The sequence below is a fragment of the Trachypithecus francoisi genome, unplaced genomic scaffold, assembly GCF_009764315.1.
Source record: "Trachypithecus francoisi isolate TF-2019V2 unplaced genomic scaffold, Tfra_2.0 Lachesis_group21, whole genome shotgun sequence".
NCBI classification, from domain to species: Eukaryota; Metazoa; Chordata; class Mammalia; order Primates; family Cercopithecidae; genus Trachypithecus; species Trachypithecus francoisi.
In genome coordinates, this window is record NW_022681467.1 from 41650844 (window position 1) to 41672323 (window position 21480).

At 50.4% G+C, this 21480-nt stretch overlaps 1 protein-coding gene across 2 annotated transcripts in view; it reads left to right on the forward strand.

Moving 5' to 3' along the window:
• Positions 1 to 21480, forward strand: part of SLC12A5 (solute carrier family 12 member 5) — a 39788-nt gene that overhangs the window by 10727 nt on the left and 7581 nt on the right. For both annotated transcript variants that reach the window (XM_033186606.1, XM_033186605.1), the window contains exons 2-18: positions 2661 to 2755; positions 3117 to 3248; positions 3490 to 3636; positions 4455 to 4509; positions 4986 to 5116; positions 8119 to 8360; positions 9413 to 9624; positions 11235 to 11405; positions 11715 to 11813; positions 11958 to 12015; positions 13047 to 13221; positions 13833 to 13951; positions 14292 to 14390; positions 15393 to 15512; positions 15919 to 16023; positions 17908 to 18076; positions 19965 to 20160. In XM_033186606.1, the coding sequence (XP_033042497.1) occupies positions 2661 to 2755; positions 3117 to 3248; positions 3490 to 3636; positions 4455 to 4509; positions 4986 to 5116; positions 8119 to 8360; positions 9413 to 9624; positions 11235 to 11405; positions 11715 to 11813; positions 11958 to 12015; positions 13047 to 13221; positions 13833 to 13951; positions 14292 to 14390; positions 15393 to 15512; positions 15919 to 16023; positions 17908 to 18076; positions 19965 to 20160 (2325 nt within the window). The remainder of the gene's footprint in view (positions 1 to 2660; positions 2756 to 3116; positions 3249 to 3489; positions 3637 to 4454; positions 4510 to 4985; positions 5117 to 8118; positions 8361 to 9412; positions 9625 to 11234; positions 11406 to 11714; positions 11814 to 11957; positions 12016 to 13046; positions 13222 to 13832; positions 13952 to 14291; positions 14391 to 15392; positions 15513 to 15918; positions 16024 to 17907; positions 18077 to 19964; positions 20161 to 21480) is intronic.

The following is a 21480-nucleotide window of genomic DNA, read 5'->3' on the forward strand; positions in this document are numbered from 1 at the left end:
AGGAGGAGGAGCTTGGGAGAGGGTGTGAAAGGCAGAGGGGAGGGTTTCTCCTGTCTGGTTGTCCTGGCCCTAAGAGGAGATGTTGCGGGGAAAGGGACCCAGCTCCATAGGAGACAGGACCCCAAAATCTTGCGGTTGGAGGTGTGGGGTGGGGAGCCCCGGCTGGGTGGGCACCAAATATGTTAATAATAATCGCAATTGTAATAATAGCAATAGCTACACTCGTGACAGGCACACCTAATATGCATTATTTAATTTAATCCCAGCAACAGCCCTATGAGTTAAGCTTGGTTAGTATCCCTTTGCAAAGGAGGAAACTGAGGCGTAGAGAGTTTGTGACTTGCTGAAAGTGACGACATACCCAGTGAAGCTGGGACTGGAATGTCAGTTTCCATAACTTCAGCCCCCTTTCTTAACCGTTAGGAAACTTCCTCTCACCTCAGGTCCCCTCAATCTCTCTAGTCCACACCGTGGTGTGCTGAGAACAGGAGGCATACTGTCAGCATTTTAAAAGGAGGGGGAATCTACCTCTTTCTTGTACTCCTGTTCTCTGGCCCCAGAGAGCTCTTCTGAGACCCTGGGGTCCAGAAGGGAGCCCCGGAGAATTTAGCTCCAAAGACTTTTTCCTGAGCACCTATTATGTGCTGGGAGGTGCGTCTGTTATTCCCAGGAACTCACATACGTGAGAAGAAAGAGCTGACGATTGCACCCTATTTGACAACCGAGAGTTTCTGCCTTGATAGATGAGTTGGAGGTGGTGGCAGAAGACTGGGTGGTGGGTTTCTTTGGAGCAGGCAAGGCATCACTCCTCCTGGCCCAATTTTTAGTCAGGAAGAGATTGGTTTTATAACAGAGACAGGCCATGCTCTGGCTGGGTGACTGAGGAAGGCTTCCTGGAGGTAGAGAGGAGGACGGGGAAGATGCAGATGGATGGAGATGGGGAGAAAGGGATGTCAGCTATTGAGGAGACAGGAGAACCTAGGGCCTCAATTTCACTTAGAGTTTGATCAGCGGGGAGTTTCCCCAGTGTCCAGAGAGATGTCAACCACTGGAATTCAGCCCTGGAATTGAGGAAGGGTCATGGCTGAAGCCAAGGAAATGTACCTGTGGGGTCTCTTATATCTTTCTGAAGGGACCTTTCCCCGTGGTGCCCAAGATACTTTCTCCTCGAGTGATCTCATCTAGGTGCATGGCTTCACACGCATCCTACACGTGTTTACATAGCTTACCCTCATCTCTTTCTCCTGACCAGCCTCTTTGTTGCATGTTTCCTGATTCATATATCCAGGTGGCTTCTGGATGTATCCACTTGAGTGCCCTATAGTGCCTCACCCTCAGCTAAATTCAGCATCTTCCCCACCTCCAAACTCCTCCTTTTCTAGTCTTCTCATTTATCAAATAGCACCATCATCCAACCATTCACCCATGCTAGAAACCCCAGACATTATCCTAGATTCTTCCTCCCCCCGCCAAACATCTGGCATGGAAATATGCCAATAATTCTTTCTGTTGCTCTACATTGCTCTGGTCAGGGACATCATCAGCCCTTACCTGGGTTACTGAAAGTCTCTAACTACCATACTCTGTTTTCTTCACCCAAAAGTCCAAGTGATGGCTCTAAAACACGGGTTTATTTGTGTTTTTTTTTTTTCTGCCTGAAACTCTTCAATGACTCCCCATTGCCCTCCGGATGAGGTCCACATTCTTCAACATGACCTGCTAATCATTTAAGGGCCCAGCCCACACTTCCCTTCCCAGGCTCACCTTTTCACTTTTCACTGCCCCTTCCACAGACTCCAGCCAGATCATACTTCATTCCTCTCACCCACTCTGTTCGCTGTCACCTCTGGGCCATCGAACATGCTGTTCTGCTATTCTGTCTGCCTGGAACACCCTCCCTGCCTCCCTCCCAGGCTAGCTCTTACTCATTCTTCAGCTCTCAGTGGACACGTCACTTCCTCTGGGAAGCCTCCCATGACCTCCCAGGCTGGGCTGGATGCCTCTCCTGTGTCCCACAGTCCCTTGATCTTCTATCCTAGAATTGACCATGCCAGATTGGAAATTCCTAGCTGCTGGTTTGTCTCCCTGCACTTGGGTTGGTCTCCTGAGAGCAAGGATGGTGTTTTCTGTGTCTTACCCTGCTTCCCCCATGCCTATATTGGCACATGGTAGACACTTGGTAAACATATTGTGAATGAAGATGAATAAAGAGCACAGGAGGTGCCAGAGGGGATCTCTGGCATAATGAGGGGATCTTCTTCGAGAAGTAGCACATCCTTGGGGCCTCAGTCTGTAGTGCTCCCAGAAGGCAGGCCTTCTCCACTGGGAAAGAACATGCCTCCACCCCTAACACTGGTATGAGCCCAGCTATAGTTAAGAAGGGAACTCTGGAGAGTCTTGGGGTGTCCTTGTAAATGGAATAGGACCCCCAAGAGCAAGGAAGCACTCACACATCTATTAATACGCAGTGCATGCCAGCTAGTGCATTAGGCTCTGTGCACATACTGTCAACTACAATTCTGCAAGGAAGGTGGTATTAGCCCCATTTTCCCAATGCACAAACTGAGATTCAGAGGGCTACCGTGGCTACACCACTGTATGCCCAGGTGGTTGGACAAGAACTGATTGGTGCCAGATCTCTGACCCCTCTGCCTTCTCAGGTGATGGCAACCCCAAGGAAAGCAGTCCCTTCATCAACAGCACTGACACAGAGAGGGGAAAGGAGTATGATGGCAAGAACATGGCCTTGTTTGAGGTGGGCTGCTAGGGCTGTTGGGCCCCCACCTGCAACTCATCATCCTGATTCATCAGCTGCTTCCTCCCTCCCTCCCTAGGGAATAGTACCCTCCTCTCCACCCCTCCCTTGAGTCCACCTTCTTCCTTGAGCCTCCCCATCCCTCCTCCCTCCTGGGATTTACTCCCTCTGCTCCCTGCCCTCCTCTCCTCATCCTACCATTCTTACCCCTGGTCTCCTCACCTGTTCCTCCTCCTTTCCCATCTCATCCCAACCTCAATGGTTTAGTGCTGCTTGCCCCCATCTCTTCTTCTGCCCCTCACCACCCAGCTCACTCCACCTGCTCCCCTAGACTCCTAGCACTGACACCCTCCCTCCGTAGGAGGAGATGGACACCAGCCCTATGGTGTCCTCCTTGCTCAGTGGCCTGGCCAACTACACCAACCTGCCCCAGGGAAGTAGGGAGCACGAAGAGGCAGAAAACAATGAGGGTGGAAGAAAGAAGCCGGTGCAGGTGAGGGCCTTGGGGGATGAGAAATGGAAGAAAAGGGATGGATGGGAGGTGGGGAAGGATGGGGGAGAAAAATGGATTTGAATGGAGGGAGGTAAAGGGCACACGAATCAGAAAGGAGAGGGATGAAGGGATGGCGTTAGAGAGAAGAGGAAGGTGGGGGTGGAAAAACATGGAGGAGGAGCACGCCTGGGGTGTTGGTAATGATGAGGACTGCAGAGACTGATGCTGGCCTCCCTGGCAGGCCCCACGCATGGGCACCTTCATGGGCGTGTACCTGCCGTGCCTGCAGAACATCTTTGGCGTCATCCTCTTCCTGCGGCTCACCTGGGTGGTGGGCATTGCAGGCATCATGGAGTCCTTCTGCATGGTGTTCATCTGCTGCTCCTGTGTGAGTGACACCCCTCCCCTCACCACCCCCTGACAGCTGGGGCTTGGCAGAGACCTGGGGGTGGGAGGTGGGAGGATGGAAGCATGAGACCTGAGCTTTTTATAGGAACCACTGCTTATGATCTTTGAGAGTAAATTAGGCCTGACTGGTCCTTCCTGCATCTCACAGGCTTGTCCCTGATGGCTGTTAACCAAGTTTCACCTGGATCTCTCTGTGTGTAATTACACAAGTGATGCAGCTCATTGATAAAAATGATAAGGGTAGAGAAGAAAATATAATTCACCTATACTCTTACAATAGTTAACATTTTGGTAGGTCCAGACTCACAAAAATGAGATTACATGTCACAAACAGCATTGTAACCGAATTCTTCCCATTCTCTCTAAAAAATCAAATATTCGCCAAACACCTACGTCTTGATACATTTGCGTGTCCTCGTACATAACCTTGAGACAGCTCTGCATGTGAGGTACTCAGTGTCGGAGCTGTTACTGCTATTCTATAGATGGAGAAACTGAGGCTTGGAGAAGTGAAGTGAGTTGTCTCAGGTCAGTCATCTGGTCTGAGACCGGGCTGGGATTTCCAGAGCTCTCTGATGCTGTGGCTTGCTTGGGCTCCTTCCGTTCTCATGGTGAATAAGAGGTTTTCTTGAGAAGAAGGACTTGGCAGGAGTAGAAGTTGGAACAGGCCCAGGGAGCAGCTCAGCGGAAGAGAACCTGTGGGTTTGGCTAGTGTTTATGGGGTATAAGGCTTGGCACCCACCCAGGCCACTGCGGCCCCCACCCCAGCCACTGCTCTGATGATCTCTTTCCTCACAGACAATGCTCACGGCCATCTCCATGAGTGCAATTGCAACGAATGGTGTTGTGCCTGGTAGGTGACTGGGGCTTTGTGGGGAGGGGGGATGGCTGGCTGGAAGAGGGGATAGAGCCCTGGGCTTTGGGGTCATCAAGACCCAAGAGAGATAATATTATAGACTAGGGGGCTGGGCTGTATCTGTTTATGGGGTAGGTAGGGGCAGCCCTATTGGGGGCAGGGGAGGAGGAGGCAGCTGCCAGTGTTGAGTAGGGCAGCCCTCCCCCCACTCATCCTGAGACCCTCCTCTCCACCATCCTATTTTCTGAGCCACGACCTCCTTAAAGGGGTAATTAGCAACATGGTAATTAGTGCTGCAAAATCCAAGCAGAGTGGGTGCTTGTGTCTCTCACCAGTCCCCTTTCTAGGACTGCAGCCCATAAGCCTGTGAGACCCAGAGCAACCCCCTTTTGCCTCTGTCACTGAACACCCCTCACCCCTTACAGCAGCCCAGTGCCCTCGACCCTCTCACTGATACCAGATTCTCTCTGCAGCTGGTGGCTCCTACTACATGATTTCCAGGTCTCTGGGCCCGGAGTTTGGGGGCGCCGTGGGCCTCTGCTTCTACCTGGGCACTACCTTTGCTGGGGCCATGTACATCCTGGGCACCATCGAAATCCTGCTGGTGAGAGGGGCTGAGGAGGAGGTGTGGAACCCCAGGCTGTCAGTCAGTTAATCAGTGCTCCCTGGACACCTCCTATAGGCCAGGCCTTCAGTGAGGCCAAAGGTGTGGTTCAGTAAGGCCAAAGTCAGATGTGGTTCTGTTTCTAAAGAGTTCACAGTCTGGTTGGGGAGACAAGATACAATAATTATGTAATGTACACAGCTGTCGTTTATCAGGCACCCACTGAGCTCTCAGCATCCTTCCAAGTGCTTTCCAGCCATTCTCTTGAATCCTTATGAGGTTTAAGTATTATGATGCCCATTTTACAAATGAGAAGCTCAGAGAGGTGAGATAACTTGCTCAAGGTCACTCAGCTCTCAGGTAGGTGGCAGAGGTGGGTTGATGAATTAAAATACGGTAGAAATAATAACAGTAATGTTATGCAGCAGCTACCATTGTGTGATTGCCTCCCATGGGCCACAGACAGGTACTCTCTGATGTTAATGGTAGATGGCTGGTGGCTATTGGATTGCAAAAGAGAAGAACCAGGGGAGGGACCTGTGTAAAGAGATCTGTTGGGAATAGTGACTGATGGAGAGAAACCAGGTTGCTGGGCAGTGCTTGAAGCCAGGACTGGTGACTTAGGTCTCCATCCTTCCTCCCCTTCCTGCAGGGCATGGGTGCTGATGAGGTGTCCCTGGTGGACAGGAAGTGGAGCTGACATGTCCCAAGCCCCTACTCTGTGCAGGCTCCAAGGCTTGAAGTATATCATTTTATTTTATCGTCATGACTCTCTCATGAATTAAAGGTGGCCATTTTCTTTTCTTTTTTATTTTTTTTTTGAGACAGGGTCTCACTCTGTTGCCCAGGCTGGAGTGTAGTGGTACAATCATGGCTCACTGCAGCCTGGAATTCCTAGGTTCAAGTGATCCCCCCTAGTTCAGCCTCCCAAGTACCTGATAGGCACCACCATGCCCAGCTAATTTTTGTATTTTTTTGTAGATAAGGGTCTCACTATGTTGCTCAGGCTGGTCTCAAACTCCTGAGTTTTAAATGATCCTCCCACCTCAGCCTCCCGAAGTGCAGGGATGACAGGCGTGAGCCACTGTGCCTGGCTAAAAAGGTGGCCATTTTACAGATGAGGAAAGCGAGGCTTACAGTTTAAGGAACCAATGGAAGGAATATGATCCTTGGTCTTTCTGACTTCCAGAGCCTTACACAAGTGATGCAGCTTCATTGATGAAAATGATAAGGATAGAGAAGAAAATAAAATTAACCGATAATCTTACAATAGTTAACATTTGGTAGGTCCAGATTCAAAAAAAAGGAGATTATATGTCACAAACAGCATTGTAACTGAATTCTTCCCATTCTCTCTAAAAAATCAAATACTCACCAAACACCTACTTCTTGATACATTTACATGTCCACTATACCACACTGCCTTGGAAACCTAGAACTAGAAGGTGCCACGGCTATTAGTTTTGCAGCAGATGGAAGAGGGCAGGACAGGGAGGATGGATTGGGCATGAAAGGCCTGAGGAGGCAAATGATGAGGGAGAACAATAGACTTCCTTGACTTTTAAAAACTAAAATATTTGAAAAATTGTTGTAAATGCAGTTCTGCCCATTGCAGAAAATTAGGGCAATGTCCAAGTCATGAAAAAATGTAAAGAAGGAAATAAGTCACCCAAAGAAAGTCACCATTAACATTTTGGTGTATTGCCTTCTAGTTTTTGTTTTTCTATGTGGTATTGTATTCTGTCTATGTAAAATATAACCCTATACCATAAATGCTTCCCTAAGCAACTCATATTCTCTTTGTATGTATTATTTACAGTGAAAATAACTCTTGGAAGAATGTAAACATTAATATTTAGCATGGAAATTTTAGAAAATACAGATGTGCACAAAGAATAGATTATCCACATTTTTTATAATTCAGGGAAAACTGCTGATAACATTTTGATGTACTTATGAAAACACATACAGACATATACTAATATATGTATATATCTTCACATATAAGTTTATAAAAATGAGATAATAAGACATATTCTTTTTCAAAAACCTGATTGTGTTCACCTAATGTACCATGGATAGCTTTTAAAGTCAGTCCATATAAATCTATGTCAACTGGCTGGATGCAGTGACTCATGCCTGTAATCCCAGATCTTTGGGAGGCTGAAACATTTGGATCACCTGAGGTCAGGAGTTCAAGACCAGCCTGACTGATATGGTGAAACCCTGTCTCTACTAAAAATACAAAAATTAGCCAGGGGTGGTGGTGGGCACCTGTAATCCCAGCTACTTGGGAGGCTGAGGCAGGAGAATCACTTGAACCCAGGAGGTGGAAGTTGCAGTGAGCTGAGATTACACCATTGCACTCCAGCCTGGGCAGGAAGAACAAAACTTTATCTCAAAAAAACAAAAACAAAAACAAAAACAAAAAAAACCAAGACAACAACAACAACAAAAAACCCAACTACGTCATCTTTTTAAATAGCTCCATAGTCTGTGTGAGGATATCATGATTTATTCACCCAACCTCAAGTGGTGAACATTTATTTTAACCTTTCTATTAGAAATTATTAAAATGATAAATAATTTTTAGAGTTATAGTTAACAAAAATAACAGATGTAATCGCTTCCAGCATCCTTGCAATGTCATTTTTTTTAAAATGTATTTTTATTGGTTTTTGGGATGGGATCTCGTTTTGTTGCCCAGGCTGGTCTTGAACTCCTGGCTTCAAGTGATCCTCCCACCTTGGCCTCTCAAAACACTGGGATCACAGGTGTGAGCCACCATGCCTGGCCTTGCAATGTAATTTTTAAATGGCTGCATCATAGTCCTTGCAGGACAGGCCATGCCTTCTTTAGCGATTCTATTACTGGATGTCTTTTCCAGACTGGCACCACTGTGACTGTGCTGTGATGAACATCTTTTTTCCTAAAGCCCTTCCTGTAGTGCAAAGGGCCACTGACTTAGGTCTCTGTTCTTCCTTCCTGCCCCTTTCCCACAGGCTTACCTCTTCCCAGCCATGGCCATCTTCAAGGCAGAAGATGCCAGTGGGGAGGCAGCAGCCTTGCTGAACAACATGCGTGTTTACGGCACCTGTGTGCTCACCTGCATGGCCACTGTGGTGTTTGTGGGTGTCAAGTATGTCAACAAGTTTGCCCTTGTCTTCCTGGGTTGTGTCATCCTCTCCATCCTGGCCATCTATGCTGGGGTCATCAAGTCTGCCTTCGACCCGCCCAACTTCCCGTAAGTACTGCTGCTCTGAGCCCAAGGAATCATCCTCCTAACTCCCTGGCCCTGTTTCAGAGTCTGTGTGACAGTCTCTACCAAACTCCCTCTCCCTGTCCCTCAGAATCTGAGTGGTGTGGGTTGGGAGCAGCTTCCCTTGGGAGGGAAAATCTCTCTTGGCTTGGGGGTAATCTCTTTAGAGTGGGGTAACTTTTCTGGAGGAGGGAACAATTTGCCTTGTAAGAGTCAACGGCTTGCTAGTGGGGTGGACTTAGGAAGAATTAGGTGGGAACGAGTTCCAAAGCAATGAATACTGTCTGTGGTAGGGAAACTTTTCCTGGGTGGGGACAACCTACTGGAAAGGGACAGTCTCCTAGTGTTGGACAACTCCTCCAGGATGGGAAAAGACACAGAAGTCTAGAGGGTCCAGGGACTCAGATTCAAGTCCATTCCATCCACTGCTCAGACAGAGGTGCAGGGCGTCCCCCGAGACCGCTGTCCACGGTGCTGAAACATAGCGTTGCACTAATGCGGTGGTTCTCCACCTTGGCTGCTTATTAGAATCACTTGGGGAGCTTAAAAAAAAAAAAAAAAAAAAAAAAAAAAAAAAAAAAAAAAAGGCCGGGCGCGGTGGCTCAAGCCTGTAATCCCAGCACTTGGGAGGCCGAGACGGGCGGATCACGAGGTCAGGAGATCGAGACCATCCTGGCTAATACAGTGAAACTCTGTCTCTACTTAAAAATACAAAAAACTAGCCGGGCGACGAGGCGGGCGCCTGTAGTCCCAGCTACTCGGGAGGCTGAGGCAGGAGAATGGCGTAAACCCGGGAGGCGGAGCTTGCAGTGAGCTGAGATCCGGCCACTGCACTCCAGCCTGGGTGGCAGAACAAGACTCCGTCTCAAAAAAAAAAAAAAAAAAAGCCAATGGCCAGGCTTCATTTAAATTAAACGAGGAACTCTGGATATGGGGACCTGGCATCCGTGTGTTTAAAAGGTCTCCTGGTGGCTGTATTGTACAGCCAGGGCAAGGTTATGTGGCTCCCCACCTTCCTCCCTTGTTTCTCTCCCTAGGATCTGCCTCCTGGGTAACCGCACGCTGTCTCGCCATGGCTTTGATGTCTGTGCCAAGCTGGCTTGGGAAGGAAATGAGACGGTGACCACAGAGCTGTGGGGCCTATTCTGCTCCTCTCGCTTCCTCAACGCCACCTGTGATGAATACTTCACCCGAAACAATGTCACGGAGATCCAGGGCATCCCTGGTGCTGCCAGTGGCCTCATCAAAGGTCTGTGGGGGGACAAGGGCTGGCATCCAGGGAATGCTGCAGGGATTGTAGGTTAAGCGGTCAGGATTAAGGGGCCCTCCTTGGGATTCAGCTAAATTCAATCAGCTTTAACTGAGCACCTACTCTGGGTTACGTTCTGTCCTTGGCATCAGGGAGGAGTAAGGTGAAAAGGAGACAAGTATCTCACTGCTAGTAGGAAAAGAAGTCGTCAACGTAACAAGCAGTCACTGAGCACCTACAGAGTGCCCAGCATTGTGCTGAGTGCTAGGAACACAAAATAAATATGCCACAGTTCCTGGCCTCAAGGAGACTAATGGCAGAAATAGATGTATTAGCAAATATATTATGCCATATGTAGATGTGCATTCAATGCACAGAGAATGCCCAGGGGAGGGAGAGTTCATGTATTTAAGATGGCAGTAGGCTTCCTGGACTCACCTGAGGGGGTTTTGAAGGACAAATGAAAGATCTTCAGTTCTATGAGAAGAGTAAGGAAATTGCAACCAGAAGAACAGCTTGCCTAAAAGCACGCAGATGCAGAAGAGTATATTGTGTCCTTCCAACCGCAAGTAATTTGGTATGACTGGGGCATAAAGAGCAAAATAAGGTGGAGAAAAAAGCAATGCAGGAGAGGCTGGCGTGAGCCAGATCATGGCAGGCCTTGGAAGCCATGTTGGAGAGTTGGGGCCACATTCTGAAGGTAATGAGGAGCCACCAAGGGGTTTTGGGAAAGGGAAGGATGTGGGTCAAATCTCCATTTTTTGAAGGTTCATTCTGGCTGCTAATGTGGATGGGTTAAAGGGGTGAGAGGAGAGAGGCAGGGGGCCAGAAAGGGGCTGATGCTGTGAGTCCAGGAGAGAGACATGATGGTTTTCTGCATGAGAGTGATGGAGTGATGTCTGTGGGCATTACTGCAGTGCTTCTCAACCAGGGTTGTTTTGCCACCCGGGAAACATTTGGCTGTGTCTGCAGACATTTTTGGTTGTCAAAACTGGAGGGTGTACCTGGCATCTAGTAGGTAGAGGCCAGATGCTGCTAAGCATCCTACAATGCTATAGGGCAGTCCCCCACAGCAAAGAATTATCTGGCCGGAAAGGTCACTAGTGCCACGGTGGAGAGACCTTGGAATGGAGAGAAGGGGCATATTTAAGAACTATTAAGGAGGGGTTAAAGGACAGAAGTTGGAGGTGGTATTGAAGTTGGGGAAGGGGAGAGGGAGCAGTGTAGGGCAGGGTGTCAGAATTGATGATGGTGCCATTTACTGAGATATAGGATGCAGGAAAGGAGCTGGTTTGGGGTGAGTGGATGGTGAGATGGATTTGGGACACATCAACTCAATCTGAGATGGGTCTTTATGTGCCTATTTACTCCACTAGATTGGACTATTTGATGGTAGAGACTGTGTCTGATTAGTCTGTGAAAGCTCTGCACATGGCCTGGCCCAAATCAGGAGCTTAGGAAATGTCAGTGGAAATGAAATAGAGCTAAGGCCAGGGAGAATGAGATGGGGTTGATCTTGACCCTGACTTTTTGCCTCCCCCCGACTCCTGGTCCCAGAGCCCTGGTCCCCTGATGGCTGGCCTCCCCCTGAGCATTCTGTCTCCCCACAGAGAACCTCTGGAGCTCCTACCTGACCAAGGGCGTGATTGTGGAGAGGAGTGGGATGACCTCGGTGGGCCTGGCCGATGGCACTCCTATTGACATGGACCACCCCTATGTCTTCAGTGATATGACCTCCTACTTCACCCTGCTGGTTGGCATCTACTTCCCCTCAGTCACAGGTGAAGGGGAGCTCAGAGAGGGAAGACTCTGCCTGGGAGTGGATGGGGAGGAGAGAGTCGATGATGATGCTGGGAATTTCTTAGTCCAACAACCCCACCATGTAAGCAACCCCAACATTTCACTTCCCATTGGAGAGATGAGGGAATTAAGGCCAGGAGAAGCCAAGTAACACGGCCAAGGTCTCACACAAGCCAGTATGTTAGGACTAGATTCCAGGCTCACTGACCCTGACGGTGGTGCCCTTTTTTCTCATCTGTCTGGTCTCCTGTGGCCCTGGCTTCAGTCCTAGCTGCACTTCTGTTTTGCAGGTATCATGGCTGGTTCTAACCGCTCTGGGGACCTGAGGGATGCCCAGAAGTCAATCCCCACTGGCACCATCCTGGCCATCGCCACCACCTCTGCTGTCTGTATCCTGCACGGCTGCGCTGGGACCACCCTCGGGGGAGGACTAGAGGGAGGGCAGCTGAAGTTGCTGCTTTAGCTGCTGGTGCAGGAGGGGTGGGGATGGGGAGGACTGAACCATGGGGATTCTCCTTTATCCTCTGCTGCAGACATCAGCTCCGTTGTTCTGTTTGGGGCCTGCATTGAGGGGGTCGTCCTGCGGGACAAGTAAGATAATTGGGGTTGATCCTATTCTCGGGGAGGGGTGGGTATAGAAGGCTGAGTTCTGGGAAACAGACCCATCAGGGGGTGCTGGGACCTGTGTGAGGGGCCTGTGGGAGGGAGGCCACGGGGGTTGCTTGCAAAGTCCTCTTCTTATATTTCATCCTCCTTCTGTCACTCCAGTTCAAGAAACTTGAATGGTGTCTCATTTCCTTTAGGATAATGATACTTTCCTTTTCTTTAAAATGGGTTAATTCAATAGTGTGTCTAACATTTACTGAATGTCCATGTATTGGTCACATAGACAGGAGTGGTATTTATCTGTGCTCTCTCTGAGATTCTGGAGGCAGCGCAGATAAATAACACATGGTTTTTGTACTGAAGGAGCTCTTTTGGGTGGGACTATACTGGCCAACAGACTTTAAGTGCAGTCGGAAGGGGCGGCCATATAGGAAAGCCTGGGGGCTTCAGTCCAGTCCTTAGGGGTCTTCCCAGGGAAGTCTTCTCAGAGGAGGGGAGGATAGAAGTGTCTTATACACTTTATCTCACTTATCCTTCCTGCTTTCAAGGTTGAGCAGAGATTAGGCAGCTTGGAGGAAGGGCATTCCAGGCAATGGGGAGCCAGGGTGAGGGGAGAAATGTGTGCGCATGCCTGCAGCTGTAAGTGCTGTGTGTCCTGGAGCACTCACGTCTGAAGGGCATGGGCACACACAACCGGCCGGGTGGTGTAGGGGGTCCTCTTAGAGTCACTTTCCACTGGTACCACCAGGCTCCTGTAAGGGAATGCAGTGGGGGACATGGGGCTGGGACCTATGCTGGAGCCAGGCCTAGAGGCCTGGTTTTCAGTATCAGGAAATTAGAGATTTATTTTATTAAGGAAAAAACAGTGGAACATTTGGGATTCTGCCTCCCCTGTCACCCTTACAGAACTTAGTCCTGTGGCAGGTACACAGTTGGTTCTGTAGTTGGTATGGAGACCTGCCCTGGAAATCCAGGTGGCACTGCTCACCTGGCATCTCTTGTCCACATCATTTCAGGTTTGGTGAAGCTGTGAATGGTAACCTGGTGGTGGGCACACTGGCCTGGCCATCTCCGTGGGTAATTGTCATCGGATCCTTCTTCTCCACATGTGGGGCTGGCCTGCAGAGCCTCACGGGGGCGCCACGCCTGCTGCAGGCCATCTCGAGGGACGGCATCGTGCCCTTCCTGCAGGTCAGTGTGGGAGAAGAAGAGCTCACCCTCAGTAGACCAGCCAGGTCCCTGCCCAGAGAGACCACACAGTGACCCAGGGCCATAACCAGCCTTAGACTACCTCCTGGGCCACTTCTGCTCTGCACTGCACTGAGAAGGATTACTTGGGATTTGGCCCATGGTCAGTGCATCCCTTGGAGCATTGTCTGCTCTTGGGGAAAAAATAAATGGCCCTGTTTTGGCACAGTGGTTGGTCGGAGACTTGGGGAGGCAGTCAAAGGGCAAGAAAAGGGTAGCTTTTACCATGGTGCAAAAAAAAAGACTGATGGAGCACAGGGTCGTGGTGGCTTGCTGGCTTCCTGACAGCTCCTCTCCCATCTGGTCCTCTGCAGCTGCTTTCCCCCTCTGGGGATCATTTGAACTTCATTGCACTGGGGTGCTGATGTCAGGGTGGGCAAGATGCAGCAAAAGCCTGTTATCCATTTGTATTCTTGAGAAAGAGAAATGCATCTTCTCCCTGCCTCCTCATTGGTGATAGGATTCCTGCCTCTATTCCACTGGTTCCCAAGACTAGGGGAGAGGGCTGAGAAGTCCTTGAGGTCTCAGTCCCATGATGATTGCTCTGTTCCCAGGTCTTTGGCCATGGCAAGGCCAATGGAGAGCCGACCTGGGCCCTGCTCCTGACTGCCTGCATCTGCGAGATTGGCATCCTCATTGCATCCCTCGACGAGGTGGCCCCCATCCTGTCTATGTGCGTGCCTGACTTCTTGCCCTCCCCACTGGCTCAGGGTGTTTCTCTATCTGAATCCTGCAGCCGTTACCCATGACAACCTACCCAGACACTTTAACAACCCCAGGAAGTTCCCCACTGGTCATAGAAGCCCATCGTTTGTTATAGAGAGATTCATCCACACGTGTTATCAGGGTGTGTTGTAAGGGTATTTGGCTTCAAACCCCTTGCTAAGCACCAGAGCATGATCTGGCCACCTCCTGACTTCTTGTCCCCTTTCCCTCTTTCTTTTCCCATGCTGCTGTTTCTGTTTCTGCCTCCCTTTGCATCTCTGTCTCCCCTGGGCCTTCCTGTGTTCCAGGTTCTTCCTGATGTGCTACATGTTTGTGAATCTGGCCTGTGCGGTGCAGACGCTGCTGAGGACACCCAACTGGAGGCCACGCTTTCGATATTACCATTGGTGGGTGTTCTGTCCCCACACTTCCAGTGAACCACTTGCTTACTTCCACCCCACTCCTCACCTCACTCCAGTCCATCCCCTCTGGGTCTAAGGACCCCAAACGTGAAGAGGACATCCTTTTTTCTCCAGCTTTTGTTGACCAACTCACATGAGGAAGGTCCTGGAGAGGGTCTCCTAACAATCATAAATAATAACATAGCAGCATCACAAGCAGTCTTGGCTGGAATCTCTCTCCTGTCCGTGATGCCCAATAGCTCACAATGTAGCAGGGAGGCTGGAAGTCAGCTGGCCAGAGTTCAAATTGTGACTCTGCACTTCCTAGCTGTGAGACCTTGGGCTGATGATGTAGCTTCTCAGAACCTCAGTTTCCTCAGCTGTGAAATGGGTATGATAGCTGCACCTGCCTGTGGGTTCTTGTGAGGACTACAGTACATAGCAGATGCTCATTGCACAGGGGCTGCAGTTTCTCTCATTATTTTCCTCTATGGCTCTTCATCCTCACAATAGGCCCTCGGTGGCAGACAGAGCAGAAATGATCATGCTTGTCCTACAAAAGGAAACTGAGGCCCAAAGAGGGAAAGGGACTGGCTCAAGGTCCCCCAGCAAGAGTGTGGCATAACTGGTCTAGAACCAGGGCTGCCCACTCCTGTCTGGATGCTCCAACTTTGCTGGAGGACCTGTTTCCACTCCCCCGAGACCCTGGCCTCAGAATGCACCTGGCCAGGCCTGTCTGGCAGGGTCTGAGGCACAGGGACAGGGTGGTGTGGGATGTCAGAAGTTGGGCAGGGCATTGGGTGGTGCCCTGTTCGTGGCTTCTCCTTCACCAAAAGGTCCCATAGCTCCCTGATTCTCATGCGGATGATGGTGTGAGCTCCCCTAGACCGGCCTGTCACCTCCTAGGTCTTTCCCATGCCCTGCCCCATCTCCCTCTTGCTGTCTAAGCCCCGGCTTCAGCAACAACCCTGCTGGGGCTCAGAGGCTGGGTCTCTCCACCTTGTCCAGGACCCTCTCCTTCCTGGGCATGAGCCTCTGCCTGGCCCTCATGTTCATCTGCTCCTGGTATTATGCACTGGTGGCCATGCTCATTGCTGGACTCATCTACAAGTACATTGAGTACCGTGGGTGAGTGTGGGGAGTGGAGGTTGGGGTGGCTGGGGAAGGCTAAGGGGTGGTGGGAAGGAGAGGGAAAGGGTCATGAGGCATTAGGGTGGTGAGGGTGAGATGAAGCAGGGAGTGGGAGAGGATGGGGCTGGAGCAGAGGGAGAGGGTGACATGGGGTGACATTGGAAGATGGGGGGGTGGCAGAGCCTTTGAGAAATGGACAGGAATGGTGAGAGAATGGATTTAGAAGTGATTTTCCAAGGAAACTTAGCCAAGGCTTGGGTGAGTCTGTTGGCAGGAGTGATACGCATGTCCTTTCTGAGCCTGAGAGATGACTCTGCCCTGGGGTAGCCAGTGCAGTGTAGATGGTTCTCCCTGCCCCCTCCTGGCTTTCTGCCCTCACGTGATCCCTGTTCCTGGCTCCCAGGGCAGAAAAGGAGTGGGGCGATGGGATCCGAGGTCTGTCTCTCAGTGCAGCTCGCTATGCCCTCTTACGCCTGGAGGAAGGGCCGCCACACACCAAGAACTGGAGGTAAGTGGTGAGGGTGCAGGTGTGCGTAAGTGTGTGTGTGTGCATGTGTACAAGGCACAGGAGATGGGGGAAGGGAGCAGGGCCTGACTTATCCTGCTTGGTTTGTTTTGCTGAGTTGTGCCCTAAAAGCCCAGCCTTGTCTGGTTCCTCCCACCTGCAACACCGAGGCTGAGTTCCAGACATTTGTCCTCTAACCCCACCCACCATGCTAGCCTCCTGAGCAGCCATCCATTCATTCATTTCATTATTTCCATCACTCGTTCATAAAACATGAATGCCTGATGTATGGCAAGTCCCCTTCCAGTCTATGGGGATGTAGGAAGCTAACAGTTTTGTGGAGAAAGACACACACGGGGACAAACATCAGATCAGGTAGCATTTGCTCTGAGACAGGTGGAATCGTTCCCTTTGAGAGTTATAGGGGTTCTCAGGCATCTCTAGATTAACGACAATTCCTACATTTTATTCATGTGAAAATCAGGGATGCCGGGCATGGTGGCTCCTGCCTGTAACCCAACAGTTTGGGAGGCTGAAGTGGGTGAGTGGGTGGATCACTTGAGGCCAGGAGCTCGAGACCAGCCTGGACAACATGGCGAGACCCCATCTGTGCTAAAAATATAAAAATTAGCCAAGCGTGATGGCGTGTACCTGTAGTCCCAGCTACTCAGGATACTGAGGCAGAATAGCTTGAACCCAGGAGGCAGAGGTTATAGTGAGCTGAGATTGTACCACTGCACTCCAGTCTGGGTGACAGAGTGAGACCCTGTCTCAAAAATAAAATAAAACAGGCCAGGCGCGGTGGCTCAAGCCTGTAATCCCAGCACTTTGGGAGGCCGAGATGGGCGGATCACGAGGTCAGGAGATCGAGACCATCCTGGCTAACACGGTGAAACCCCGTCTCTACTAAAAAATACAAAAAAAACCCCACAAAAACAACAACAACAACAAAAAAAACTAGCCGGGCGAGGTGGCGGGCGCCTGTAGTCCCAGCTACTCGGGAGGCTGAGGCAGGAGAATGGCATGAACCCGGGGAGGCGGAGCTTGCAGTGAGCTAAGATCCAGCCACTGCTGCACTCCAGCCTGGGCGACAGAGTGAGACTCCGTCTCAAAAAATAAATAAATAGATAAATAAATAAATAAAATAAAATAAAGGGAAATCGGAGGTCAGAGGGGATCTCACAGGTCACAGAAGGCAGATCTGGAGATGGGATCCTCATACCCTACCTCTTAGCCCTGGGTGCTGCATGCCCAACCCCTCATTCATCTCCCTGTGTTTCACCTTGCCAAGAGGAGAGCCTGGAACCCTGACCTAGGTTAGGGCATCGTTGACTTGTCTTTGCCAATGTCTACTAAACTGGGCTCCCAGAACCTGGGACTCTGTATTATTTATCTGTGAATTCCCAAATGCTCAGCACATGGTCTAGTCCAGAGTAGGTGCTTACAGAATGCTACGAGGTTGATGGGTGGTTGGAGGACTAAGACGGCTAAATGACTAAGGAAAGGGATGCGTAGACGGGTGGATGGGCAAGTGTATGTACATGTGGGAGGGCAAAAGGGCAAATTGATGGATGTAAGAATGGATGATAGGTAGGTAGATGTGTGGATACTTGAGTGAATAATGCATGTATCAGTAAATAAATATGCATATGAGTGGATGACTGAAGGATAAAATAGATGGGTGGGTGGTTGAATGGATAGATAGGTGAGTGAGGTGAATGGAGAGATGGGTCGGTGGGTAGATGGATGGATGGGTGGTGCGGGGTATAGGTGGATGGGACAGATGGTTATAGAGGAGAGATGGTTAGGTGACCTGGTGATGGGTGTATGGTGTGTGGGTGGTTGGTTATATAGTATATGGATCATGTGACTCTGCACTCTCTTCAGGCCACAGCTGCTAGTGCTGGTGCGTGTGGACCAAGACCAGAATGTGGTGCACCCCCAGCTGCTCTCATTGACCTCCCAGCTCAAGGCAGGGAAGGGCCTGACCATCGTGGGCTCTGTCCTTGAGGGCACCTTTCTGGAAAATCATCCCCAGGCCCAGCGGGCAGAAGAGGTGAGCAGAGGCCCTGGTGGGCTTGGGAAAAGGTCAGGACACTTAGGAAGACAGTCTCTATCCTTTTGTACTTTTCCTTCCTCATCACCTTCAAGATCAAAGGAGGTGCAGGCATTTCTTTTCTCTTCCTTAGAGGAAGAGCCTAAGGGCCTAGAGAGTGAGTTCTTTAGAATTCAAATCACAGAGTGAAAGACCATCAGAGGCAGAAGGGCCCATTTTATGGATAAGGAAACTGAGGCTTAGAGAAGTCAGGTCCTATGTCTAAGGACAGGAAATGAAGATTCAAATTAGGACTCCTTGAACTCCTACTCTAAACTCCTTCCTGCCAAAGTATAAATCTTTCAAGGTGATTTCCCAGCTTTGGACTCTTGATCCCTACAGTTTGGGGTTGACAAGGTGAGTATCCACATTTGATACAGGAAGAAACTGAGGCCCAGAGAGGGAAAGCTGCTTGCTGAAAGTCACAAAGCTGGCAGGAAGCAACATCAGGATTTGAACCCAGGGCCCTGCTCTGTGTCACCTTCTCTTGGCTCTACCCACTAGTCCATGCTTACGGAGCAGCCTACAGAGCCAATGTGGGCTGTGGTGGCCAGTGTCTGCCTTAAGCACACAAAGAGGTGATTGGATCCCAGGGATAGTAGAGGAAGTAGGTTTTGTCTGAGGGTCAGGCCTTTCTCCCGTCAGAGCTGTGGCTAGCAGTGGAGAGAGAAAAAGGGGCCGGAGGGAGCAGAGGTGAGATGGGGAGGGGCACCCCTGATGGCTTGCGACAGTCGCTGCTTCTGCCTCACTGGGCTGTTCACACCGATCTATCAGGGCCCAGAGCTGGAGGCCTTGACTGGTCAGTTCCATTCAACACGCGGTGGCTGAGAATGTGCAGTGCACCAGGCATTGGGCGAGGCACAGGGGAGATGGAGATGTTCAAGACCAAGTCCCAGCCCTCGAGATGTTCACAGGCTGGTGGGGAAGACAGAGCATACACAGAAGGCTCTCAGACCCACCGGATGTCGATAAATACTGTTAGAGTTAATAATATCAGAGTCGTACAATGTGTTGTGTTTACAATTCCTCAGGCAGGATACTAACTAAGCCCTATGTGCATGATTACATGTGGTTCTTCCTATTCCTAAACAAGGTAGCTGTCCTGACCCTTTTTCGACAGATAAGAAAACCAAGACACAGAAGTTAGGCGACTCACCCAAGGTCACACAGCCAGGAGGTGGCAGAGATAGGAATTGAACTTCTATCTCTTTGACTTAGGGGTGGTGGTTAAGAGTGTGGGGATTGGAGTCAGACTTCCCTGACTTGAATCCTCACAGTAAAACTAGTTGTGTATCCTTAAACAAATCTTCATTTCTCCAAGCCTCAGTTTCCTCATCTCTAAAATGAGAGTAACAAGACTATTTCCCTCGTAGTGCAGTTTAAATGAGGTGCCCTTAAAATACTTATTATGCTACTTAGAAAGATTGCTGCAACAAATTGTCTGGCTGTGCAGAGAAGCCTGGTTTAATTCTGGTCTGGATGGGAGTGGTATCTGAAGACAGCGACATTTGAGCTGGGCCTGACAGGGCATCCTGTACAACTTGGCAGGGGCGTGTGTCAGGGTTGTGGTGGAGAGCATGTCGATCAGGGGGGCTGTGTGAGCAGTGGCAGGGTGGCAGAAAGTGTATGGTCAGATCATGAAGACCTTGATTGATCAACAAGGAATGGGGCACAGAGATGATGGGGAGCCATGTGCCATTCTGGGAGCCAGAGACTGACGTCATCAGAGCTGAGCTTCAGGAAGACTGGGATGAAAGGAGGGGAGAGATGGGAGGGAAGGAGGCTACAGTGGGCCCAGCCGGGGCCAGGGAGGCCTGAGGCTGGCCCTTGTCTGGTCCCCCTCCGCTAGTCTATCAGGCGCCTGATGGAGGCAGAGAAGGTGAAGGGCTTCTGCCAGGTAGTGATCTCCTCCAACCTGCGTGATGGCGTGTCCCATCTGATCCAGTCCGGGGGCCTCGGGGGGCTGCAGCACAACACTGTGCTTGTTGGCTGGCCCCGCAACTGGCGCCAGAAGGAGGATCATCAGACGTGGAGGAACTTCATTGGTAATGCTGTCGGGGGCTGGGGACGGAAGAGGGGTGGGGCTGGGGGCAGTAGAGGGGTGGAACTGGATTTCCACTCCTTTGGGCCGGAGGGGTTTCCCAAGCCCTGCATGCCAAGTGTGGATTCAGCATATGCAGGTGACAGCAGTCAAGGTTGGCCACGTGCCAGCCACTGTGCTGGGCGCTGGGGACTCCGCTGTGAACAAGACAGTCTTGGCTCCTGCAGCGCTCACAGGCCCTGGGAGGAACACAGTGCTGGGCAGTGGGAAGAGTTACAGCTCTGAAGTCACAGAGGCTGGGCCCGCGTCTCAGCTCTGGTCCTTCCTAGTTGTGTGACTGTGCACACGTGACTTACTCCCTCTGAGATCAGATTTCTTGGTAATAGTAGGTAATAGTAGCCGGGCGCGGTGGCTCAAGCCTGTAATCCCAGCACTTTGGGAGGCCGAGACGGGTGGATCACGAGGTCAGGAGGTCGAGACCATCCTGGCTAACACGGTGAAACCCCGTCTCTACTGAAAATACAAAAAAAACCTAGCCGGGCGAGGTGGCGGGCGCCTGTAGTCCCAGCTACTCAGGAGGCTGAGGCAGGAGAATGGCGTAAAACCCGGGAGGCGGAGCTTGCAGTGAGCTGAGATCCGGCCACTGCACTCCAGCCTGGGCGACAGAGCAAGACTCCGTCTCAAAAAAAAAAAAAAAAAAAAAAAAAAGTAGGTAATAGTGTATATAATAACTAATGTTTCTAGAATGAGTTCTGTGTGCCAGCAAGTTGAGGCTTTCTCTAATTCTCTCATCAGTCCTAGGAGGGCTCGGCATTGTTATCTCCATCTTTTTTGGTGTGAAACTGAAGCACAGAGAGATTAAGAAGTTTGCTTCTGCAGGGTTCAGTGGCTCACGCCTGTAATCCCAGCACTTTGGGAAGCCAAGGCAGGTGGATCGCTTGAGCTCAGGAGTTTGAGCTGGGCAACATGACAAACTACAGAATAAAGGAAAAAGAAATTTGCTCCAAGTCACAAAATGGGAAAGCCAGGTTTTGAACCAGCCCAGAGGCTACACTGTTAGCTCCAAGCTATTCTGTCTCCTTTAGAGGTAGATCAGAGTTACAAGGTGTTGGGAGGATTCAGTGAGGTCATACATGATGGATTCTTAGTAATCAGAAAGGGTAGGTGGTGTTATTGCCATTTGACAGGTGGGGAAACTGAGGCCCAGAGAGGTTGAGAGACTTTCCCAGATCTAAACAATAAATATATGATGGGGCCTAAGTGATGCTGGTTTTCTGACCACTCAGCCCATGGCCAAGGCCACGTGGAGTGGGGCAGAGTGCTG